The following is a 26,897-nucleotide window of genomic DNA, read 5'->3' as shown; positions in this document are numbered from 1 at the left end:
ACATCGTTTAAATACCAGTCATAGCAGAAATGATACGTTTAAGTACAATAAATAATAATAAAATCCTATCTATGAAGAAAGAAGTAGCTTCCGAAATACAAATGAAGACAAGAATGTGTTATGTCTATACAGACATGTTGCTTCATTGATGTATTTGCACTTTGCTTTAAACTCTGAAGGTATTTCCCAGGAATACTGTTTAGATAGAAATGGATTGATCTCTTCTGACAACTGAGTGGAATTTCATTCACTGCACAAAATGCAGCTTCTTGAAACAGCAAGGAGGAAGTTCGGAAAGCAGTTTCAAAAGTCACCTCAGCTCAGAGGATTCTGGCCCCTGTAAGGCTGTGAGCCTGAAGTGCAAAAGGTTTTTAAATGTTTTTGAACAGAGTGTGCAGCCTAGCTCGTTGCAACTTAGCCATTTTATTTGACTACAGAGAGAGCTCTGCTCTGTACTAGATAATTATGAAGACATTAAGCACACAACCTCTGTTGTGCATTTAACAATCATTTGGTGTATCTTGATTGTTACACTGACTTTTTTTTTCATTGGGCCCATAAACATTGTCATGGTAATATGTAATTATTAGGAGGTACAAACTAATACAAAATCTTTAGGTTGAGTTAAATACAGAGAAATACATTGGGAAAAGATCAGGGCTTTAGGTGTCATTGACTGGCATTGCTCATTTCGTTTCCAGTGAGCTGTGTTAGTTTTTTTCTGGGCAAGGATCAAACACAGTATTTCCATTCAGCTTTAACTTAATACTGCTCTCCAGTCTTTATTCTCATTTTTTTTCCCTCTCTATCTAGAATCCCAGATATTATTACCACTGTTGCTATTGATATTATTCCTGTTACTAGCAGCAAGAAGTGCTGCAAAAAATGTTGACTCTGTTAGATATTCTGGGAAATAAGCCTGTTGCCTTGCTAGTCTTATCCCCTGTTGTCTCTGATCCTGAGTAATTACCCTTTTAAGGTCAAAATGGAAGTGCTTCCATTTTTCCCCCCTCTCTTCTCATATAATCCTTTCAATAATCTCTTTGATCTCTGCAGGTGGTGTACTTTACAGCTACGTTCCCCTACGTAGTTCTCATCATCCTTCTTATAAGAGGTGTAACTCTACCTGGAGCTGGAGCTGGAATCTGGTACTTCATCACACCCAAGTGGGAGAAGCTAATTGATGCTATGGTGGGCTTGTTATTGCAATTATAACTCCTGATGGCATGAATAACTCATACAAATTTCCCATTTAGTGTCTGTTGCAAGCATTTTCTGTGTGCAGAGGCAGTATTGTCATCTGTGCAATCTTGTTCTTCACCTCTATGGAGTGCTGTCACAGTGGATGTTTGTCATTTGTGTGCACATACCTTTTATAATTTATGTTGTTATAGATATGGTATTTACTTCTCATTTAATATTTCACCTGAATCTCTCAGACTAAGTGCATTTGGAAAAAGGGGAATTAAAAAGGAGGTACAGATTTTCATGAGTTGGTGTCTGAGTGGATGCTGCTTTGATTTGAGCAAACGCGTGAGGTTTTTAATAGGTAACATAATAAGCCTGTCTGCATTTGTCTGGAAATTTCTTTAGAGATGCTGAGAATATAATGCAGTTCTGAAGACTGACCGTGAGACACGAAACAAAATCAAATTATACAACCTACTCTAACACCTCTTCCCTCAACAGCTGTGATCATTGTACTACCTGTATTATAAGAAATAATGTTATTTTCTGTGTAGTACAGGACAGAATTAAGGAATTTGGTACCTGGCTTTGCTCTTTAGAAAGGATCGACTTGTATGAGTGCTTCAGCTCTGCTTTCTCATTCATGATTTCTACTGAATTCTAAGAGGCTGTTTGTTGCCAATTAAACCAGTAAAACATGCTACAAAAATACACATGGTTTGTATTGGTGTAGACATGAATCCACACATGGATCGCATACTTGTCTGAAATGCTGCAGGAGCATTTGGCTTCCTAAATTTTATTCTTAACTGTCCTGAGGCTGGAGACTGAATTGAAGCCTGAGCTGAAACTTGGAATTCAGACTCTGTTCTGTAGAAAAAGCAACTTTTAGCAACATCTCAGGAAATCTGTTTCCCCACCTCCTAAGAAATTCCTTCCTCTGTCAATAGCAGTGGGGAATTTTGCAACTGCTAATGTCCTTATCTCTTTAAACAGCAGGTGTTTAGGTATTTTAATCCTTTGGTGATAGAGTATTAAATCTTTTGCAAACAATATAGACTTTATGCATTAAGTACGAGCATTTTTGGATTCCCTGGGGTGCAAAAATGGATGTGAGAACTGTTGCCTTTTGCAAAACGGGTCTATCTGTACACACTAGGTGTATAACCCTAGGTAAGTGTTCAAGAACATTCAAGAGAACTTCTGCTTTTAAATTTCTCTGTGATGTAACATGAATTAATAGCTGTATATTGCACGCAGCCAGATGAAGCATTGACTCCTTACTGGCTGGTGTCTTTTGAAGTAGCGTCCAAGTAGTACCTTCAAACTAGTTAGTGTGCACAGGTATACCTGAATTTTGTGCATACATGTCCAGCTCCGTTTCTGCACTATACACTTGGGTGGAAAATCAGAATTTGTAGGAAAGCTTGTAAATAGAAATACCAGTGCTTGGAACATTTTGAAAATTTTTCAAAAATAAGACCAGTTCCTTGGAAATTCTAGTCAGTTTAGAAATGTTTTATCTAAATGCATTTAAGGCTTTGAAGAACCACCAATATCAAGCAGTACGGAACAAGCAGTACTTTTTTTTTTTTTATTAATTTGAAATTTTATATATTTTTAACGAGAGACTTGGCTGAGCGTGTGTTATCTTCTGAAGGGAGGAAATAAGGTCCAGTCTGAATGGCCCTATCTTATACTATGCTATGTGATGTACACCTCCCGACAGAAATTTACCCTAATTGGAATGTAATGTCACTCATAAGTAGTACATTCAGCAGTGCTGAGGTTCTTGCTTTTATCAAGAAGATAATGTAAGTGTCGGATAAGCCATCAGTGCCCAATACAGGTTTTTCCTCTTGATTTGTATTTCCTTTAGACCGATTTGTAACAAGTAACATATTGTGTTGAATGGCAAAGGTAATGTTATCATTTCACTTTGGGTGAACAAGAAGAGTACTCCTAATCAAATGGACACTGTGTAGGAGGGCAGGATTTCGCTTGTAAATGCTATTTTATTTACATCCATTTCTCTAAAAGTTATTACAACTTTTTGCATGTTAATCCCCAACAGTAACAACTAGTGTTACCGGTCTTTCTAATTCTTCTTCCTGAAGCCAATGTTATTTCCTCTCCTCTCTTTCTTACTTAGGTTTGGAAGGATGCTGCCACGCAGATTTTCTTCTCCTTATCTGCAGCATGGGGAGGTCTAATCACTCTCTCTTCTTACAACAAATTCCATAATAATTGCTACAGGTATGTAAGAGTGAAATCCACAAGTCTTACTAAAAGAGTCTTGTCCAAAAATGCCAACATCTTCCAGCTTGCGGCAATCGGGTTTGGAATGCTCACCTCTCTGTCTTTTTTCCTTTCTTTTTCTTCTTTTTTTTAATCATATTTTTGTTGTTTTTTTTTTTCTTGGTCCTAATCTACTAGTCTCAGGATGAGCCTTAGCCTTATTATAGTCCCTGTTGACTCTTAATGTTCAGAATTGGCAGTTTTAGCTTGAAAGTCAATCTGGGAAGCTGTCAGCAGCTTTATGAAACATTATGAAACCACGACAGTTGGCAATGTCTGCTGAAGGCAACCGATGTGTTGAATAAGCTGAAGTTGGCTGTTGTTGTACATGCGTGAGTTCAACATGCAATTTCTGTATGTGATTCTCACGTTTTTAATTGTTTTATACGTGTGAATGTATTTCAGGTTGTAAAACTCAAAATCAGGTTTATTTGAAATCAGTGAAATTTATTTTTGCAAGTAAAGTCTTTTCACTAGCGGCATAGTACATCTTTTCAACGAGAAGTGTGCCAGATAAATATCTGCAGACAGAAAAAAACAAAAGCAAGTGACATTAGCAGAATGCTTAACTGATGTTTTGCTGTCTTTAGAGTAGGTCTTGTTTCTATTGAAGCAAACCTTCATTGATTCCTGTGCAAGGATGCATGTGCTGATTCAGGACAGCATATGCTGCTGGCTAGGCAGGGACTGTCCAATGGCATGCTTAAAAACTTTCCTGAATCAAGGCTTAAGAGCACGTGCTCCTTGGGTTTTGAACTCCAATATCCTATCAATATCCTGTCAGTTCTAAGTATTGTATACGGAACATACACCTAGGTAGCTTTTTTTTTTTTTAAAAAAAAAAAAAAGTGGTTCCAGATTTTAAAAAGGAATTCCAAAAATATTTGCTACTAGTTTTCAAAACTAATTTTCAAAAGTACTTGAATATACCTTAAAATATGGATGAATTAGTAAAAGCGTTGTTTATTCTGTTACTCCCACCTAATTGTCTTTTGGGTCCTACTTCTGAAAATGCTTGTCCTGTGCTTTGATTTTTTTGGTGATGAATGAATACATTCAGAATATCAGGGCAAAAAATGGGACAGGTGTTATGCTATCTTGCTGCATGAACTTAGCAATGTTTTGTGGCGTTTGAAAATATTAATGACAAATTTGAATGAAATATGTGGTAACAAAATAGAAAAATAATATTATGCCTCTAATGCTGAATTTGTAATTTACCTGTGTTAGAGAGGGATGGGGAGACTGAAGCGGAAATAATTAGAAAAGCTTAATTACTTCTAATGTGGTTAATTTTGCAACACATCTTGAATACTGAAATGAACCTTGGCTATTTTTTCCCATTTCAATTTTTATATCCATTACATTTTAACATTGCGAATAGTATTCTACTTTTCAGTTACATATCCAATTTAAACGTCATCAGATAATCTGTAATTGCAGTGAATTTATATACATTCATTGCATAACATGCACCAAAAATATTTGCTTAAAACTTACCTGGGTTTTGGAAGAAGATTAACCCATAATAATTCCAAACAGAATATTTTTTTTTTTCCTATAAGCCTGAAGAATTAAGCTAATCATTCCTCTTGAGGGATGCTCTGTTAGTTTCCAGAAGCTTGCCAGCTCAGTGAGCTTCTTAACAGCTTTTCAGATTGTATTTCATTCTGTTCCTGACAAAGAAATAGCAGTAGGAATAAGCATTTGTAGCCAAGTTTGCAAAACATTTAAAGCAAGTGACTTTCGTTCCTCAGCCCTAGTAGTTCAAGGGGTGTTTTCTGGGAAAAAAAAATAAAAATTCTAGAACGAATGCAATAATTATGGACACAGACAGTGATGGCTGGTTTCCTGTTGTGCCACATGGACTTAACCACGATAGCATGGCATTCAGATATGGATTTCTTGAGATTCCCATCCCACCAACAATCATCGAGGGCTGTACCTCTACAGACAGGCAGGTGCTGCAGGGTTCAGAAAGCTTTACCCTGAATGTTGTGTGTAGAAAAATACAGGACAAAATAATATTTTACCTGAGCAATGGAGGTTAGTCCATATGTAACATAGTGAGCAGATGGCCACCTTAGGTATAGAGTAAAGCACTCTATTACAAACCTTGTTGTCATTGCTGCTGTCTTCAGAGATTCCAAGAGCAGAAATAGTCAATGTCCTCTTTAACCCGTGGCTTCCTTTATGGCATGTGAATGATGGAAACTTGAACATCTGATTTCTGGTGGTGGTGTGAAGACTTCTGCCGTCTCTGAGCAGCATCATATTCACCTGATAAGTGTAAAATTTGCCTTTGTCAGTGTTCCCACAGAATGTGTGCACGCATGCGAGAGACTTTTGAAACATGTCCAATCCCCTCCTGTGTATTACAAACAAGGTGATTGTCTTTTTGTGTTTTCTTTGCAGGGACACATTGATAGTCACATGTACCAACAGTGCCACAAGTATATTTGCAGGCTTTGTCATCTTCTCAGTTATTGGCTTCATGGCAAATGAGCTCAAAGTGAATATTGAAGCTGTTGCAGACCAAGGTAGGGTACACCGCCATTTCATTTCTTAGACCTGATTCTGAAGTGCAGGCACCTGGTGGCACCCTCAGCTCTATTATTAGTGATGTTGGCAGTGGAGGTGGGAATAAGGGCTTCACAGTGCAGTGGCTTAGTAAACCACTTGTGTGCATCTTGATCCAGGAGAAGGTACAGTACTCGGTGTTCCTGGGAAGTCAAGATACTACTTGAGGCCTCCTTACCACTCATTTGGTAAGAGAAAAAGCAAGATGAGACTCATTTCAAATCTTTGTGAATAAATGATTGGGGTGAGATGTCTCTTTCACATAGTGCAAGCAGTCACTGGGTTTCTCATTTGTCTCTGCTGCTGCCTTGTTAGGTCCTGTTCAAGGTAAAAGTCCTCCCTGAGGGGAGAAATCTTGGATGAGACAGTGCTGGGCTTTGCAATGTGGAGGTAGGAGAAGTAGAGCCTGAGATGTGGATCGAGCTTCTGAACTGTGGGGAGCAAGGAGATGCCCCTACAGGGAAATTAAAAATTCCTGTAGAACTGTTACTGTACTGGAGCAGATGAGAAGGCCTTAATGAAGTGAGATGGTTAGAAATGGGGTTCCGTAATGCCTTAATGGGTTCAGCTAAAAGTGGGCAAGAAGAATGTGACTGATGGAAGAATTGGTGCTGTCATGTATGATGTGCTATGAAGCAGCAGGAGATAGGAAGGGTAACTGTTGAGAGAAGCTTGAAGAATTGTAAAAATCTGGTGGAATTATGTAGGGGTAAATATTACCCTAGTTCAGTTCTGTTTCCTGTGAAATGTACAGTACTTTTACTCTAAACCAACCCTGATCTTTAAGCTGATTTCAGACTCGGTTAAAAAGATGAATTTGTAATACTTTTGGAATAACATACGTTTTTTCACTTCCCCACCACAGCCATTTCTTTATACACATGAGGGTGTTAAATATTGTATTGTAGTAGCCTTTGGCACAGATACAGCCATTTCCAAGCACTGAAGGAAAGGGATTAATAGATGGAAGGCTTTCCACGCTGTCCCCCGGTTCCCTGCAATAGCACAGAGTAAAAGGAGGCTTTGAACTGGAGGAAGCATGGAGAGTTCAAAAAATGAACGTCACATACAGGAGGTGACATTTATACACGAGGTGTCTTGCTGTCTTCGTTAATGTGAAGACACACAACATTTTTCTGACATATTTGTTGTGTACTTAAATTCAGTGCTACACCCTTGTGTTTGAAAAACTCTGTGAGAGTTAGCTAAGGGTCAATCTTCATCTGATAGTTGTATTAAGCTTTTCTTGGCTACATGTCATTTGAATCCAGTCTTGCGACAGGGCTGTAAGACTGGTTTTATCACTGTATGCAGTCTTACCAGCTTTCTGGTTAGCATATCTGTTTTTCACATCCTCACATAATGCTAGTGCTCTTTTGTTAAAGACACACAGAATAACTGTTTGCCAGCAGTTTTGCTCTTACAAATGATGTTCTGAGAGCTTTGTTACGTGCCAGAGGAAGCACTCACCTCCCAGTTGACCAGGCAGTAGAACATGTCAGGATATCCCTTTTTGTACTTGAGAGCTTTGAAGGTTACAAATGACCAGCTTTTCCTCTAGGCAACACAGAAAGGAACACAGTTCTATCCCACACAGTCAAAAAACAGGCTATATAATGTGTTTCTGGCTTAGCATGGTAGCATGGGTTTACCCTGGTCTTGCATTCTCAGTTTATGACTGCCCTTCCCTCTAAGGGGCTTCAAAAAAGACACTAGATGAGGAATCACCTCACAGGAGCGAATCCCATCAGCTCAATGGTGAGGTGAGAGGGGGGCATGACACAAGGGCAAATATATCCATCTCTGCTGTATGCACTGCTGTTGGTTAGGAACAAATCCTTTCCTGAAATCTAGAAGGCTCCAAAGGAAAAAAGGGCCAGGAGGCACCTTGACACCCAAGTTCTGTGCTATGATTCAGTATAAGGGCTACATAAAAAATGAAATGGGGAAGTGGAATGAGTATATAGGGAAGTGACCTTGAATTGTTCTGGTATTTTTGGTGAGCCTTTCAAAATGATTATGACTGCAGAGCAACTTGAGCCAGCCTCTGTTGAAGAGCTGCAACAGAATTTATCTAATGAGCGTTTAAATGGGGAAAGAGCAAGGGTTTTTTTAGGAGCACCAAGGAAACGTGACCTGAGCAAGTGCAAACCACAGATGCAAGATCTGGGGTTACCTAGCAAATGCGCGATCCTTTTTCTCCATGTAATTGATGGGAAAGAAACAAAGCAAAACAAACAAAAAACAAGAAGAAAACAAACTAAAGGAGTATTTGGGGTGCAGAATAGGAAGAGAGGGAGAGTTAGTATTTCAAAATATTTCTTACGAATTTGGTTTTAAAAACAGACATCTGCATTTTTGTCTGTGTTGCTTGAATGTGGTTCTCCTTTGTGTTTATTGGTGAGTTATTTATTCCTCTAGAAGTCCACTGACAGAAGAAATAAAGGGCAGCCATCGGGAGTAATTGTTTCCTACAAAATTCAGAAGTCAGCTATTTCTGAACACCTTATTTATCAGGTGCTTTTCTACTGACTGTCAGAAGTATCCTCAGAATCTTTTATGCCTTGCAGAAAGCATTTGGGATGCACTGAAATGGATCACAAAAAGAGCAGAAGCTGTCTGAAGTACTGACTCTGCTTACCAGTGTGGTCCGGTAGTGTACAAAACTTCTGAGGAAAATAAGTTTCATTTTTGGTGTATTTATCTCTTCACACCTTTTTATTCTGGTCTAGCTCTCAAAATTATTTAGATATGTGTCTGTCTTCACTCTCTTGTGCTTATGTAGTCTTGATTCTTTCCTTTTAGTTTGCTAGAAAAATCCATGTTAGAAGGCCAGGTGCTTTAGGAGTAATGTTTCCATTAAACTTTTTGTTTTAGACTTTATGTCCATCATGAAAAAAATAACAAACAAAGCACACTCAAGTCCAAACTACAGTGCAGTCAGATTATTGTAAGGAGAGCTGTGCTTGGATGAAGCCTCACTGGGAGCTCTGAAGTGACTACAGAGGATGGATGGAGAAAAGTAGCTGGTAGGGGTGGTTGAGGAAACATTTGTTTCAGTTGGTTCATCTCCCTGGGGATGGCATAATATTTAGTGCAGTAGTTTGCCAACCCTTTTCTGTTGAGTGCTTGCTGGTGGTCTTTGAGTGAGTGACTAGTCACAGGTTGGAGCTCTCTGTTCCCAGCTGTTTCAGCACATGTTCGAGGGAATGTGGAAAAAGCTGTCGCAAGCCAATCTTATTGTAGGGCTGTCAGTTGATCTGTAAAACCCTGTTTAGGCTGTTGAAAATTGTTTCACAATGGTGATGTTGCCCTACACTCTGTGATAGGTGGAAAGAAAATTTAGTCTCACGATAGAAAATTGCATGGTAGGAAGAGTGAAAATGAAGAAAAAATGCAGACTGAGTTAGCATATTGAATTAGCAGAGTTAAGAAGCTGACTCAGCAAGAGGGGAAAAGAACCTCATCCCTCCCTATCTTTTTTTTATTCTAAAGTTGTACTTCTTTTCACAGAGGGGGAAAACAGCAAAAAGTGTGATGATACGTAATCTGCCTTCAGACATTCAAAAAATTGAATGAAATGGTTAATGGTTAAGGGAAGGGATTTTATTTTCTTTTTCCCCCCTAAAATATTAAACTGAAATACTGTGTATTATTTTCAGTTAGAACTTTGCTTTCAGAAAAAAAACATCCTGATGAAAAAATAAGAGCCGTTTCGAAGAGGCAGTATGTTTTGGTTCTACTCCCACAGTTTGATTAAGAATATGCCACAATTGAAAGGCTTTAGTGATTTGAAAATCACTAAAAAGTTCAACGTCATTTGCCTTTTCCATTTCAGCACATGCAAAACCTTGGGAATTTTCCTGGCTTTAAGAGACATTTGAGAGGAGTTAATTCCTGCAGAAGTCTCTGAAGATGGCCAGAGTGTGAGTCAGCCTCCCTGCGCCTGTTTACCTGTGCTTGGATGCTACCAGGCATGTGATACCTTAGAAAGTTATCAGGCGCCAAGATGGAGTGATTGCAATTTCATATTCTGTAATTAAACTTTTCCTAAAAGCGTGATTAATGGGAGATTATTATTTCAAGGCTTAATTTGAACTTGTAAATGCAGAAAGGTGCTGCAAACAGCCTTTATCTCTAACAGTCAAGAAGAAATCTTTAATCAAGAGATGAAAGAACATGTTCATGAATACAAAATTTTTCTTCATTGCACCATCCTCTTCTGAAAAGCCATTTTTCTGCAGCATGTTTTAAAGACAGAACAGCACTGAGTCATGCACAGCGTTATTTTTTTACACTGTTGTTAAATTTAATATTTGTCTTTCGTTCAGAAGAAACTCCTTCAAAATTAACCTGTGGAGATTATTTCATATGCTGCTAAAATTGCATTTTTTTTTCCGTTATGTGAGAAAGCAACAGGTCTCCCTTGAAAAGAAACATCATGGGTAGCTGCAGGAAATCAGATCCAATAATCCAGATTAGAAATGGCCAGGACAGGGTGAGCTTGGACCCCCCTTCTTGTGGCACAGGTCGTGGAACCAGCACAACTTCTCTCTCATTTATATCTTGCCTGAAGGGAAATATCCTTCAGAGCATTTTAAGTGGGCACTCCTTCAGCTGGGATAAATAGAGAAGTGTCATGTACTGCAATGCTACCATCAAATTCCTGCAGTGTTTTCTCCCAGGCAAATCTAAGCATACTTGTGAAAATAATTTTTCTTGACAGCCAATAAAAATTGTAGTCTAAGATACCAAACTAACAGAGAAAGGAAAACTCCCAGTTAAATCTTAAAAAAAAAAAACAAACACAAACCACAACTCCTTATTCTTTCTGCTGTGTGTTACCTTACCTTTTTTTTAGTAGTTATTACTACTATGTTATAACACTATTAGATTTTTTATATTACTACTATATTATAATACTATTAGATTTTTTTTTGGTAGTTATTACCACGTGCCAGGTATTAGCTCTGTGCATGTATTATGTTCTCTGTTGCTCATTTGGCTGTGTGTTGCTGTTGAGTTACAGAAGAGCGTTTTCTTTTCCAGTACTGAGGTAGGGATGATTGCTATGCTGGTCAGAGGTCAGGTTGCAAGCTGACAAGGACAGTGGTAGGAATTAGATCGCAGAGCAGGAAAGAACAGCCACAGTGCATGGTTTTGTTTGTATTTGGATCAGCGTATTAGTCTAATGGTTAAATGTGTATTCTGCAACATGGAAACTGGGAGTGTAGAAGTGTTTTGAACCTTATAGCCAAATTAGAAATTATTTGTGTGAGGTCAAATGTTAAGATGGATAAATATTTCTGTAAATACCAGAGACTTAATGTGATCATTTTTACTTTTATCAAGCATAGTAATAGACCATTATACTTGGAAACGTGTTTTCACATTTCCCTTTTTTACCCATATTTTTTTTCCATACAGTCAATGATGTTAATGCTATAAAAGATATCACAGCCTTTATTTTTATTGTTTCCAGGTCCTGGAATTGCTTTCGTGGTTTACCCGGAAGCCTTAACTAGGCTTCCGCTTTCTCCGTTCTGGGCTATAATTTTCTTTTTGATGCTTCTGACACTTGGATTGGACACGATGGTAAAACTGCTTTCATTTCCTATTCTTTTCTTGTTGCTTCTCCTATTTATTGGTTCTGAGGACCAAAAGATTGCTCACAATTTTCCGTGTGGTCAGTGAACTGATTTGCAAAGAGAGGACTGAATTAAGGCCATCAATACCAAAAAGATGTGGGTGAAGCTTTGGCATTAGCATCTGAGTGTTTTAACACCCAGGATTCTGAATCCTCTGTCTCACTTTCCAGCATACCCAGCTGGACCATTTCATTTACATTGTGTGCTGACATTAATCTTTTTATTTTGTGTTTCAGTTTGCTACTATCGAGACTATAGTGACCTCTGTTTCAGATGAGTTTCCCAAATACTTACGTACGCACAAGGCATTGTTCACTCTTGGGTGCTGCATTTCCTTTTTCATCATGGGATTTCCTATGATCACTCAGGTAATGATACTGTCGTTGAGCATCACTTTCTGTCCCCAGTCCCCCTCTGGTGGCCATTCTCTTCCCTTGCAAGAATCAGTTGCAAAATAATAAGCTGAATTGCACTGAATGAGCGAAGACTTCAGCTGAGTTTGAAAGCTTTTTTTTTTTTGTGTGTGTGGACGCTCTGGCTGAGATGTATTTAATAGACTTGGTTGCTCAAATCTTTCTGAAAACCTGAGTCTCTTAAAATTAATCCTTAGTCAAACATCTCTGAAGTAGTCATATGAACTTTTTAGAAAAATGAATACTTAATTTATATGTCATATAAACCTGCACAATAATTTTGGGTGCCTTCCCTCATGTACAGAGGGGATGTTTACTGATAGTCCTGGCAAACTGTGGAGTTAATAATGAAATTGTCATCTACCATTGAGCTAGTCTTCGCTGTCTTTTTTCCACTAGTTCCTCTAGCATTGTAAACACTTAGCAATTTCAAGAGGATGTGCACAGACTCTATTTTCACTCTTTTCATCATCTATTTTTTCTGCCTTTGTCTTTCTTTGCCTCACCTCATCACTCACCAGCCCAACTTTGCTGTTCCAAAGCCTAGGATGGATTCACTCCTTCCTTCACTTGACTTAAACTGCTTAACCTTTATCCTGAAGGTAGGGCATGATGTCCTTTCTGCTAAAGGAATGAATTGGATTCACTACTATTACAGCGCTTCTGGTTTCAATGGTGATTTTTCCTTGGATGCCATACTTAGTGGTTAGACGCTGCAGGTGGAAAATCCAGTTGCAGTTCATTCCTTGATCTGAAAGGACTGAAACCAATGTCTCCTTCTTCACAGGAGCTTTGAGCTAGCAGACTCAGGCATTCCCTCTGCATTTTTCTTGTTGAGGTGCACTGTCATGCAGAAGAAGATTTGATGATCATTTAGCCAGAAGGAAGCAACAACACTGTGGCTTGAGCCTCTGTCCCATCAATGCCTGATGTGTACTTGGGGATGGAGTCTTGCGTCCTGCTCTTGTCCATTTTGCCTACCTTAGTGCTAGCTAGAGGATAGGGATACGAGGACATGTGTGGAGAGAGGCTCAAGATTACTTACCACAAGTAATGGTTCTTTTTTCCTTTTTTCTTTAGGGTGGAATGTATATGTTACAGCTCGTGGACACTTATGCAGCTTCTTATTCTCTTGTCATCATAGCCATCTTTGAGCTTGTTGGAGTTTCCTACATTTATGGTAAGAATAGATACTGTTATTGGACCACCTATGTCAAAGTAGCATTTTAGCATATGGTCAAGTAGATGGTATCTTGGAAAGGTGTAACGTTTCTTTTTATTTTTTTACTAAAAAACCTGAGAATCCAGAAACATGATTTTGAATGGAAGCATAATGGGACTTCATTGCTATAGGATTCCTTTAAATGTGTATATTCAAAAGACCCTTTTATACAGCCTCATGTCCTTTTTCAATCAGTAGCTTAAAGCTGATGTTTTGAGAGTGTATGAACATTCTTAGCAAATAGTAAGCATTGACCAAGCATTTCGTGACACTTAGCCAGGAGCTCTTTTGACACACAAACTGTTTGAGGCTCAGACTTCTTGAGCCAGAGTGGTATCTTGGCATTTAACAACGTTTGAAGGATTTATTTTCCACGCACACATCCAGTTTTCCCTTTAGCCCATCTCTACAACATAAAGTCAAGACTATGCTGCTACTCAGTGATTTATTACGCGCAGTGGTAACTGTAGTTATATCAATCCATGTTGACATACATGAAATTTTTAGGAGGATACTCAAATTTGGAAAGCAATGCAATTACTTCGATGCCACTGTAGCTGTGTCAGCTGGTATTAGCTGGTAACCGTTTCCAAACACGCTCAGTGCTTTAAGGAAATTGATTCTCGGAAATGTGGGATCCCAGATGATTGTAGTAGGAAATACAGTGATTTCCTTACATAACAGGTTATTAATTTATGTCTGGAGTACGTTGGTGTCACCGAAGACTTGCCTTCAAAAGTGAAAGAAGTTCTGAGCCTTGGTGTTAGAGAAAACAAAGATAAAGCTGTCTCTGCTGTTGCTATGGCCAGGAATGAACACTATATTTTCTATCAGCTAGTTTTAAACAATCCTGAGATTTTTTGTTGAAGACGTTTACGTATCAGGATGATCTTAGGCCTTAGTCCTGTGCACTGGATACTTAAATCTACTGATGTTGTAGAGTCTACTCTAATATAAATGTATGAAAAATCAGGCATGACTCAAAACATGCAACATCTGCTGCTCTTGCTTGAGGAATGAATATATGGAAAGGACAGGCAATCTGTCCTTTCCTGTTGTCTCAAATTTCATGGAAATGCAGCAGTGTATTTTATCTCCGGTGATATCCAATCCTGTTAGTGGGCTCAAATGGTTGTAAAGGTACTTCAGGTATGACCTGGGGAGGGAATGTTACAAGACAATGAAAAAGATCAAAACAGAAAGCAAAAAAATGGTTTAGACCATTCATATTTTGGTCGATTTAATTGCTTTTTGGTTTTTAGGTCCCTGAAATGCAAGTATTTTAATTAGAGATGGGTTTAGAAGTGTAATCTCTGTGAGTGAGATGATATTGCTAACTGCTGTCAGCTTTACATTCAGTCTACTCAAAGGACCTGAGTGTAATGCTTTGAGATATCTTCTGAAGTGAAGAGAGAGATTTTTGAGGATTATAGAGCAGAAAGGCTGGTCTGGAAATCGCTGCTGGCCAGTTGCATTGCTTTTCTGTTCTTCAGTTTCCATGAAGATAGGCACAGTTGTCACATTCCTTCCTCCCAGTTTCCACAAGGCTTAGCATTTACCTGTTCCTGTGGAAATATCACGGGGTATGTGTTGCCTGATAGATTAGGTTGGTTACTGTTCCGACCAATTTCCCAGCATGCTTAAAATTAATGCTGTTCTGTAAGAGATGGTGAGTGGGAATGCTCAAGAAGAGTTAAGGTTTTGGGTTTTTTTTTTTTCCTTCTTCCTCCTCATCCATTTGCTGAGAGCATGTCTGAACAATGCTATGCTAAAAGTGCTTGATGTCCCTCTTCTTTCCAGTGTTGTCAATAGCATTGTTTAGTCTGTGTCAAAATGATCATTCCCTCTACGCCATTGCCATCTTGGTGCAAGGTAAAAATTCCTTGCATAGAATATTTTTAAATAGCTCAAAAGCTACTTAGATCTGTGGAATTTCTTTGTTCTGCATGTTCTTAAATAAGTATGAAGATAAATAGGAAGGAAATATTGGCTCTATTCCTCCTCTGAACACTGAGTGGCAGAATAGCTACAAACCTGCCTTTATGGAACAACTTTTTATTAGATTTGCAAACAAAATTGCTCTGGGTAGTGCCTGGTTTGTCCAATGCGTTCAATATTGCTTATAGTTTGAATGAAAACCATAACATAATACAGAAGAGTTACAGCACTCTAAGGAAGGACTTTAGTGGAGGAGTTTTTTTTTTTTTTTTGTTACATATTACTTGAAAATAATCAGATGTGGCAAAGATTTGATGAATTGCAAATCATTGTCTCTGTGCTTTGTGTACCAGCTGATTGTTAATCAACAGATGCCAGTCAAGTCTTTGATCTAAATGATTTCAAAGATTATTACCTGGAATTAACCTTTTATTACACTAAAGAGCTTCCACTCTTAGCACGAAAAATGAAGGATTTATTTTACAGTCGTTATCCACTTGACTAATGTATCATAGCTACTTCTACCACGTTAAATCTATATACAGCTTGTATATTTGTGATTTGCATGTTGCAAATACAAATGAAGCTGCTGCTCTTGTTCTATTCTTTCAAGCAGTGCTTAAAATTGGTATCATATATTTTCAAGCTCAGACAATTGCTTGTTTTACACTCCACTGACACCTTTCTCTGTACGCTTGTACTCTTCGTAGCAAGCAGGTTGGCATAATAGTGGCAGGCGCTTTTATGATGAAATAAATCTCTCTTTAGCTCTTGTTACATGTTCCGCTTGCTGAGCTGGTTGAGATTTTTAAGTTAAAAAGAGGCACACTTGATTATTTTCTTGCAATCACTTATTTTTCAGTAGAGTCAATGCTACATTATCCAGTCAAATGCAGTTCTTTATTTCACATGCTGCTATAGATGTTTATTCTCTGATTGTTTAGATTATGATGTATGATTGGTAAAGAATAGCTTACAGCTCTGGGTATTAATTTAATCATCAGCATAATTCCCACTGCTGCATTTTGCAACGCAAAGCTAAATACAGAGATCTTTGTGCTTGAGTGAAACACCGTAGGAAACTGCTTGAAATTGAACATGCATTACCTTAACTTTATTCGTGCTCCTTCTAGACCTGTTTTTTGACAGTCTGTTGTTGGGAAGGTTCGTCATCAGAGTGAGTGGTAACGGCTGCAGCGTATATGTAGAGAGTATGTTAGTAATTCTCAATGTTTTACCTGTGGCAGAATATTCAAGTAGATGTCTGTCTTAGCTTGCATTCCACTTTTTAATGGATTTTATATCTGCAGCACTTTGAATGTATCATCCTACCTTTGAGAGTGGAAACTGAAATAAGGAATATCATATTGTTTATTTACAAAAGTCATTCAACAGGCTTGACTGATCTGAAAGGGAAACCACTAAGATTTAATCAGTGTTTTATTAACTGAAGCATCCTTTGCAATTTTCTGTGGAACTTTTGAATCTATTTTCAATCATTCACTGAGAAATAGATGCCTACTGTGTAATCTCTGTATCTGTTTACATACATTTGGCTCCTGAACTGCTAATATTTAAAAATACCTGAAGCTCAATATCTGCCAACAATTCCAAGAAGGAACTGTCTTTTCTTTTGGAGTTTCAGACAAATCTGTGCAGATCTGCACAGAACTTGCTCAAATTTTGAAGGCAGAAGCCCATGGTAACCATCCAATGAGGTATACCTCCATTGCAGCAGCAGCAAGAAGGGACAGTGGGGGGCGGGAGGGGGAAGAAGTATCACAGTCCCTTTGGATTAATTTTCTGATCTCATATCCACTGCAGGTTGTACTTCTTTCCCCAAATGCAGATCTTGCGATACCACCTTATTGTTTAACTTCGGGATTTTTCTCCTCTATTTCTTAAAATAACACGTTTCTTAGCTTTTTTTCTTGTATGATATCTGCCTATGCTGGCTTACTCTGTGCTCACCCCCCAAGCTCGGTTCTAGGGCTGTCCTAGCACCACGAAGCCCTGTTGTTTTCTTAAAGGTGCATCAGAAGATACTGAACATGGAGTCGTTACTTTTTATGTGGTGGTCCATCAATTCTTAATTCTTAGAACAGTCAGGTGGATAGTTTAATTTCTTTTCCGTATCAACAGAAAGGCTTCAAAATTAGGTGGATCAAGCCTGGGGATTATCCCTTCTTAAATTCAGCAGCTGCAGTGACTGACTATAAGGGCATTAAGAACATAAAGCGGTTTATTACTTCTCTTCCGAGTATTTCCTCCCTTACCGAATGACTTCTCTCCAATATTTAAGCTCCATCCCTGTCTCCACATCACACAAGTTAGATGAAATGCTGTAGTACAATGCTGAGTAAAATCTAAATGGCAGAGACAATCACCTGTTTTATCGAATAAAATTGGGCCAGGTTTGAAATGTTTGTGTGACGGGCGAGCTCAGCCTTGGACCCCAGACTTCCCGCTTCTCATCACTGTTAGAAAAGCTGGAGCAGACTTCAATTTCATTTTTATTACTTTTGGGGAAATCACTAATGGATGTGCTAGTGAGTAGGGGCTACGGACCTAAACAGTTATGCAGAGGAAGACTGAAATGTAGGCTGGCTTTTGTTAGGTGGGTAATGGCAGCAGTGGGGCTAGCATGCCTTTTCCAGTCGCATGGCATAACCAAGGAGCTAATTGCAGAAATGGCTGAAATTGCATTTTCCAATCCTGTGCATTTTATTAACTCAAGTAACTACACAGGTACAATCAATACAATAATGGGAAGAATTAACATGTCAGTCAATCCACTTAATCAAATAACATTAAATAGAATTTTAAATATTTATTGGTGCTCTCTAATAGTTCTAAGTATTGCTTAAACATCAGTTGAAAAATAACAGGACATTATCATTTCCAACATTAAGTGATATAATCATACTCCAGTCACATAGTTGGTATAAAGGAGCTCAGATATTGCCTATGCTGACACAGGTATGCAGCTGGCAGTTTTTAATGGCCATGTGTATGTAGGTCATAGATAGTTTATTTTAAAATTAATAAGGTTTTTCTTTACAGTGAAATAGAACAATGATGCATAGAATTGCAGCTAACCAGCACGTGCTATCAGTACCTCAGTCTGAGATGTATTCAGTATGTAATACATTTAATCTCTGTGTAAAAGGTCTTCATGTTTATTTTTATTTTTACTCCATAGGAAGTAAATATTTTATCTGAATGGTTCCCAATATAACGGTGTCATTTGTTACTTTGTGGTTAGATCTTTCATTGAAGTTTTCAACAAACATATCAGGATTTGTTATTGTAATTAGACACAAGGAAAATCACAAAAGCTGTGTTGCGAATTGCAGCTGTTTGCTTTGACCCCCCCCCCCCCCCCCCCAATTGCATTTACGTTCGCTGCTTACAGGATTGCAAAGATTTTGTGAAGATATAGAAATGATGATTGGATTCCAGCCAAGTAAATTCTGGCGAGTCTGTTGGGCTTTCGTGACCCCTACTATCTTAACGGTAAGCAAAAACATTGTGAATGTCTTCTTCTAAGATGTTGTTGTTTCTTGGTTGTCTGTGATGTTTCTGAATGGTAGTAATGACCTCTTGGGTACACGTACATGGATAGATGTGCATTTGAACGTGTTCTTGTATGTTTGTAGTGGATGAAATAGAGCTTAAGTTATGGTATTTTGGTAGAGAGGGACAGTAAGTCTCCAAATGCTGCTATTGTAGTCTTTCCATCTGTACAAAGTGCTGGGATGGCGTGCCATTGCATGCCTGCAGTTTTTCATTGTTCTGTACATGTCTGTGTGTAGTATTTATGTGTGTGTATTTATTATATATAGGTATATTTACACATACACTTAAATATGTGTGGAGGGAGAGAGAAAGTGACATAATCTTCCTTTCTCTTCTCAGGTTGAATCATACAATCCTAGTTAGGGAAAAACATTTTACGGACTCATTTAACTAATCTAAGAGACAGGCTTTGGAAAGACTTGTGTGGCAATGTGAGTGACGTGATCTTGCTTGCAAAGATGGAGCTATTTCTGCAGAGGTCGAAACATTTACGTTCTTAATAACGCCTATAAATCAGCCCCGCAGTTTCCCTCTTCTTTCCCCCCATCCTTTTTCAAAAGGAGCTTTCTTTCCCAATGCCTAGACCCGAGGCGGCCTGCACTCGGCGGGGCCGCGGGGCCGGGCGGTGGCGCTGCGCCACTGCGGGAAGCGGCTGCGGCCTGCGGGCACGGCACTGCACGGCCCGCGGGGCACAGCGGGGCGGAAAGCAGCAATAACACATGTATTACTGTGGTGTTATAGATGGTATTTCCACATCGCAGTCTAGAATAATGCATTACTTCAGATCTAGAGCTCCACTGAATCTAAAAGAAGGCATGTTCTCAATTTTACCCAAGCACGTTTTCTTCAGGTAGTCCTCGAAGTGTAACAGCTGTGTGGTTCCTGTCTGGTGCTCTAACACAGCGTTCCTAAATCTGCATTTCTAAATGCAGATACAGTCCTTGATTGTGTGTCATGTTGTGGCACTAGAATGAAATAGTTCTTTTAGCTCTCTCGGAAACCTCATTATTTTACAGGGAGCTACACTTCATACAGGTATTCATAGATGTAAATATGCAAGATAAGCACAAATACTAGACCTCCTGAAGGGACTCACATTTTGAAACGATGAGTATGATGTCAACTGGGTGAGGTAGAGACGCAAAATGGTGACTGATTTTGTCGTTTAGTAATTTGCAGTCACTTTGTTCAGAGAGCTTGGGCCTCAGCTTACGTGCTGGAAAGCTCCTGTGTTTGTAGTTCTTGAGCAGATCTTGTTGGTAAGTCTTTGTTTCAGGATAGCCATCTATCCTGAAATAGAGGCTGCTTGGGTAGGTAGTTACTCTTTCAAGTGTTCGTCAATTTAAGAGTGACGTAATTTCTTCTGAAAACTGAAAAAGGAATACCTGTGTGAAGGGACTGGTTTCTTTTGGTTAACTCTGAACAAAATCCTGAGTTGTGAGGGAAAGAAACTTCCTGTGCTGAGAAGAATTTCTCCAGCAGGCCTAATGCAGGTATTGTACCTTCCTGTGCAGATTTTCTTGACCAGTTCGTTGTCATCACTCAAGTGCAGTGGTGTTGTGTGTGGAAAAGAGGTAGATCAACCTTACCTATGTGTCGGTGACTGTTCTTTGATTTTGACAACATTTAGGTATAGTTTGTGAATCCATTTTTGAAAAGTTTGAAGGCGTAGCTCAGTTTAATCAATAGTATTAGCACAGCGTAAATGGGAACATATGTTTTCTCGAGGGCCTTGTTAAAATGAAGATGTGTGCATGTTTTTTTCTCTGATTTCTTCCAATGGCTGTTTTCAAGATCCTGTCTTAGAACCATTGTTAGACTTCTGAGGGGAATTATAAGGCTTTTCTGCAAATTACTTGGTTACTTTACTGATCAGACTTGCACACTTAGCTACTGCCAGTAATCACAACTAGGGAATAGGAAATTATGTTGTCTCTTATGGAAAGCAAATTTGGAAAGCAAACGAGGTCCGGTCAAGCTTGCATGTTCTGTTGCTGTTCCGTCAAACTGTAATATTTAGTCAACTTAGGGTAAGAAATAATTTGAGACTGATCAGTCATAATTCAATTTTTGTGGAATGGAAATGGACAAAGCAAACCCGAGCAATAAATTTTTTTCTATTATGGCCTCTGTAAAGCTAATATTTGATACATTTGTATAGTCTAATATTAGACTTTCAATTACTCCACATATCTGGAAATAAAACTGATCATTTTATATGTGCCTTCACCTAGCTATACTGCTATAAATCTTCTGCGTGCAATTATTGTTAGCACAGGCATTTCCCGAAAGTTACTGAATTATGCACAAATGTAAGCAGATGTATTGCTATTCATACCGTAAATGAAATGGACTAACTTAGCATAATCACATTAGGTAAAACTGCCAATAGACCATGTAATAAAGCCTGTTACTCTAGGGGCAAGATTCTAATTTCAGTTCTTCTGCCATAAATGCGGTAATTTTTGTGAGGTTTTGCAGGATTTCCACAAAGCTCATTAGATTCAGTTTCAGACCTGTTTGTTACAGTTGGCGAGAGCACCCTGCCTAGGTGCATGTACTTTTATCTATATTCCACATAGAGCAGCTATGTGCGTGAATGCTTACTGAGTGCTGCAAAGCAGGTTTGTTTTCCTTACTCAAACATTTATTTTCCTTCCTTGTTTCCAGTTTATTCTTTGCTTCAGTTTTTACCAATGGGAACCAATGACTTACGGAGCTTACCACTACCCGGGCTGGTCAATGGTGCTTGGATGGCTGATGCTGGCCTGCTCGGTTATTTGGATCCCAGTTATGTTTGTGATAAAAATGCATCTAGCCCCGGGCAAATTTATTGAGGTAATTCTTGTGTCTTTTTGCTGCTCAAAAATATGGTCACAGGAGACTGTCTGTTTTATTTTACATTGATTTTTGTAATATTGAATGGCTAATGGTGATAAGATTGCTTTCTGGTAAGCTAGTTATTGTGTTGCAAAAAGATGCTCGGTTGATTTAAAATGCAGACCTTCTATTCCCTATTCCTCAACAAAATGCTCCTAAATTGTTAAGTGATTGCTTTTATGAGAACTAGAAGAAGTCACAAATTTCATAAGCCCTGAAAATGGTGCCAGTGGAAGAAAGTTGTTTTCCTAGCTTTGCCAGCCTTTTTGCAAAGTCATGCGGGGGGCAGGCGTTACAGAAGGTTGTGCCGCTTCATGACATCCAAGAATAAGAAAGATGAAAAGACATCATGCTCTACAGCTCAAACGAGTTATTATAAACCTTAGCTGACTGAATAAACTGTTCCTCTCTGGCACCTGGGCTTGAAAAACAAAAGAACAGGTGGCATTTTATTTTTATGCTGTGGTATGCAGCAGGTCCATGCTGCTTCCCCACACCACTCCGAAAGTGCGGCGGTCCCCTTCTGCTCTGTTTCTCTGTGCCCAGCACTGTAGCTGCTGCCACCACTGCCTCTCCACGAGTGTTCCTGTCCTGCTGGCTCCCCAATTCCTTGTGGGCTGCAGCACAGAGAAGTCTTTCCCACGTCAGCATTTCACTCCTTCATTGCCTTCACCTTGTCATCTGAAGAAGTTCAGTGCTTTTGTTTGTGGCCTTAGAGGCTTTCTCAGTTGTGCCCTCTCCTCGCTGCATGCTGCTTGTGCTGTTCCCTCCTTGGGATAAGGAACAGACAGTCATCTCCTCTTTTCATAGCAGTTTTTGCAGTTCGGCTCTCCTGCAAAATCCATCGGGGCTGTTATACGCCTAAAAGATGGAAAGGAGAGAAAATGTACTAAAATAGAATAATCTCTTGGTCTCTCAATATGTCACGCTACAATGCCTAAGGGAGAAGATCATGTTTTTCCATTTCATACAGAGCAAAGGAGTTTAATATTAAATGGCAGGACACCCTGGGGAGAGCATCCAAGTACACAGTTGGCACTAGGCAACAAGGCCACTTGTCTAAAGGGCCTTTCAGCCCTTGTGTAGAGCATGTTGGAGCACATAGGGCAGGAGAGATAACTACTCCTACTGGAAATGAGCTAATATGAAATTAGACTTGTTTGTTCATCTATTCATAAGTCTCTCTCACTGAGATAAATAGCTCTCCTTCAAATCTTCCAACTCACCTGTGTGGGACGGGAGTATGTAATGCCTCAAAAAATAGGGTGCTTTATTTACTGTCCCTCCAGTAGTGCACCCAAAGAAACACCAAAAAGTCTGATCTGTTTTGAAGGGGCTTTTGCTGCACTTATTTCATCCCTAGCCCAGTATTTTTTGAACATGGAGTCTGCTGCATAAAATTATTATGGTTGATCTGGGAGGTAAGGGTTGCAAACTGGTAATTAAGCAGAGATTAAAATAACTGATAGAGAGGCCTGATTCACTTTATTAGGTAATAAACCTATAATTGTTCCCGCTTAAGTCATCAGAAATATGTTTTCTTTCCTTTTTATCTGTAAATAGCCAATCATATTATATATTCAATAAAAAAAAAACAGCGGAAAGATGAGAAGATTTTGGTTGTTTGCCAGATTAACGTTCTCCTCTTTCTTTCTGCTGCAAGTAGAAGTGAAATAGTTTGTCATCTCAAAATTAAAATTTTTGTTCGTTCATAGCATTGTACTACTTTTTGGTCATTTGTATACTTCTGGGAAATATGCTAAACAGAAATCCAATTATTTTAATGCAGTTACCCACTGCTTAGACAATTGGGCTAAGTAATTGTGCACATGTCCTTCAGCAACTGAGCCTGGCAATCTGCAGCAGTAGGTCTGAGCTCCCCTCATATGGTGTGAGGGAGAATGTATAATTAAAATCTGGGCACTTTATCCTCTATTAATCTTGCAAACTTTGTGCAAAACAAACACTGAGCAGTGGAGCATTGCAGGGTCGTTGTCAATAACCTCAAATGAGCCTCCTCTTATTTCTTCCGCACTGTAATTCTGCTCAGTAACTTCAAATGAGACTCTTCTTTCTCTCTCTAACATTGCAGCGACTCAAGTTGGTGTGCTCTCCGCAGCCAGACTGGGGCCCGTTTTTGGCCAAGCACCGTGGTGAACGTTACATGAATATGATCGATCCACTGGGAACATCTTCCCTGGGACTTAAACTGCCAGTGAAGGATATAGAATTGGGGACCCAATGCTAATAATTATTGCATTGGTGACAATAACATTGTCAGCCTTTTCAGCTATTTTTTCCAATTTATTTCCCCGCCATTTTTTCCTGTTTATTTTTCTTCTTTTTCCACAGTGCCTGAAAGTGGCTGCTTAGGAAAGTAGGACTGACTGTTGCATGCCATAGGGAGACCTATCTAGACCACTTCCAGGTGCAGGTGACGCTCATTCTGTTTTGGGTGAAATAGCAAAAGCATGTTGCACAGTGGGTTACGTACCAGTATTTTTCAGGTTATATGTAAATAAACAAACAAACAAAAAAACAACAGAAAAAACTTTAAAGGAAATTATGTGCAAAATTTGACCAGTTTCATGCAAGCATCCTTGTAACAGCCAAAGATGGGACTAGGATTTTGTTTTTGTTACCCATGTAATCAATGGGAAGTTCAGCTCTCAGGATGGAAGTGAGAGCAGGAGGAGATCTCCTGTAGCCCTGGTGTGAGTCCAGCATGAGGCTGTTGTGATAAGTGGAGTCACTTTGTCTACACTGACAGCAGGCCTTGACTCATTGTCACACACTTTTTGTGTAAGTATGAATTATACTAACTTTGAGGACTTGCTGAGGACTAGCAGACACCCTTTAAATAGCATGCCAGTAGGCAATATGTGGGATCAGAACAGAAACACAATGGTCCGTTTGGTGTTTTTGAGTAGGAAAAAAAAAAAAGCAAAATTTAGGAAAAAAAATCGTTTGAGATTGGGGTAAACTGTATTTGAACCTATAAGTGGTTTAGAAAGCATGCCAGACAGGATTATGGGCATCAGTTGAAAGCACTGTCATACGTTTCTTTCTGTAATTTGATATCTGTCATTTCAATTGGAAATGACTCAGTTACACCATGTGTCCGAAACCTGGCTCCGCTGGCAAACTGTATGTACTTGAAGTGCTACTGCGGTTTTACTCACTGAACTCCAATACTTTTGAACATAGCTTTCCTTGTTTCTCTGCTTTTGTTTACAGTATCTCCTCAAGAAGCCATCATATAATTTGTGCCTAACTTTGTATTCTTACAGTGGTAAGTGTAGTCTGGTTACCACCTGACAGCAGTTATTAGAAGTTAGATGTGCTGTTCAGCTTTGTTACTCCCCATTCATTCTCTTTACACAACCTTTAGATGTATTCTTCTCTTTCAACCAACGGGGAAATAGCAGAACCCCAGTTGTCTATATATTATATATATAGCACGTAAATTCTTCAAACTGGTATCCTCTGGAATGTACATAGTTTTCTTTCTATGTTTTTCCATTTAGAACACCTTCATCATGTAGAAACAAAAAACCCCACAATAATTAACAAATGCAGTTATCAACATGGATGCAGCATTAGATATACAAAATGCAAGGGCTGGAGGGAGAGGACGATATATTATATGGCCATGGTAACACTGAAGAGCGATAGGACATTCTAAATCATTACATTTTAGACATCAGATACGTGGCAATATGAATGTTAGACTCAAATAGTTGTTACTTACTGGGCAGAGTAAAAATAGAGCTTTTTAGGAGCACATTTATTTATCTGAATAGAAAATTAGCCCATTTTTATTGTAAATGCACTAGAATGAGGGAGAAAAATATATCTTCAATAATTGGCACAACTGTAACCTTTACGATCTTGTTAGATCCTATACATACAGATATGATATTTTTTACCAGTGATCAGTGTTCACATAGTATGTGTTAGTGATGTTTTATGTCCCTATAAGTATCTTATCGACCAGTGTAGAGATGGTGAGCTTAGAGTAGTTTTAGCTTGTTTTCCCTCCCCACACACACTTGTAGTAGCCAATAAATGTTCTTTCCTTTCAGGGGACTGTTTCTATCCTGTTCTTTTGTCTGTCTGTCTGCATATTACAGGGTCTCAGGTAAATCCTCAGTTAATGTGTGTCTGTAGATCAGTAGCTGTGTTGTTTCATCCTGTTGAAGAAAACAAAGCAAAAACTAATCCTTAACGTAATACTTCCACAAATCAACTTACTTTCTCTGTGTGTGTATATATATATGTATATTAAATATATTAATCATTTTGCTGAACTTCCTCTTTCACGGGGCAATTAGTGTTGCCAATTATAGGCACTGCTGGAGACCTTTAATCCTCATGCAGGACAGGCGGAATGCCATCAGGGGTTGTCACTGAGTGAGACAAGGATGGATTTTGCCACAGTTTGGGCTGGCCCCTGAATCTCTGCCCCAGGGGCTCTGCCGCTCCTTGTCTCGCGGGGCAGCAAGATGGGACCCTTCTGTGAGCTTCTCTGCCTTAAAGCTGTTGCCCCCTTGTTTTGGCTTTGCCAGCTGTTTTAATAAGGGTGTTACTATTCTTCTGCCTCTTATTTTCCTGGCAGAGGCAGGTGTGAGAAGCCATACTCTGACACAATGGAAATTTGGCCCCCACGTCTAATTGGGGCTGAGGACATTTCTCTGGGTGAAGGAAGGAACTTAAGTCAGTGAGCAGTGGCAATTACACATTTTTGTCAGGATAAATAGCTTCAGGCCTCTTTACCAATTTTACCTAGCATCTTGGTTTGATATCTGGAGTCCAGTCTAGTTTGCTTTTGTTACTCTTGTGACGAAAAGTAATACATGTATAGGTTTGTTCCTCTTAAAAAGGGGAAGAAAAAGGAAAGCACCCAAATCGCTTAATAGCTCTGAATCCTTTTAACTTTGTAACTTTTTGTCTCAGTACATGCATTGGAACTGGAATTAACTACTTGCAATAAAATGGCCTCAGTATAAGGATGTCAGTTACTGTCTATGCTAAGTGTAAAAGCGGTATCTTTTGAAGGAGTACTGCTAGGTTATGATATCTTTCCTTTGGCTTGGATTACCAAAATGGAATGCATATGAAAAATTGAATTGCTTTCCATGAGTTAGGTAA

The 26,897-nt window shown here is 39.0% G+C and overlaps 1 protein-coding gene across 1 annotated transcript in view; it reads left to right on the top strand.

Moving 5' to 3' along the window:
* Positions 1 to 24,558, top strand: part of SLC6A5 (solute carrier family 6 member 5) — a 30,407-nt gene extending 5,849 nt beyond the window's left edge. Inside the window, exons 7-15 of the mRNA XM_035550444.1 lie at positions 1,057 to 1,191; positions 3,341 to 3,444; positions 5,902 to 6,026; positions 11,549 to 11,661; positions 11,951 to 12,082; positions 13,208 to 13,307; positions 18,703 to 18,803; positions 21,537 to 21,704; positions 23,839 to 24,558. Coding sequence (XP_035406337.1) covers positions 1,057 to 1,191; positions 3,341 to 3,444; positions 5,902 to 6,026; positions 11,549 to 11,661; positions 11,951 to 12,082; positions 13,208 to 13,307; positions 18,703 to 18,803; positions 21,537 to 21,704; positions 23,839 to 23,994 — 1,134 coding nt within the window. The 3' untranslated portion in view covers positions 23,995 to 24,558. The remainder of the gene's footprint in view (positions 1 to 1,056; positions 1,192 to 3,340; positions 3,445 to 5,901; positions 6,027 to 11,548; positions 11,662 to 11,950; positions 12,083 to 13,207; positions 13,308 to 18,702; positions 18,804 to 21,536; positions 21,705 to 23,838) is intronic.
* The last annotated feature ends 2,339 nt before the right edge of the window (positions 24,559 to 26,897 follow it).

This window comes from Cygnus atratus, chromosome 5, assembly GCF_013377495.2.
Source record: "Cygnus atratus isolate AKBS03 ecotype Queensland, Australia chromosome 5, CAtr_DNAZoo_HiC_assembly, whole genome shotgun sequence".
NCBI classification, from domain to species: Eukaryota; Metazoa; Chordata; class Aves; order Anseriformes; family Anatidae; genus Cygnus; species Cygnus atratus.
This window is presented reverse-complemented; position numbering and strand designations above follow the sequence as displayed.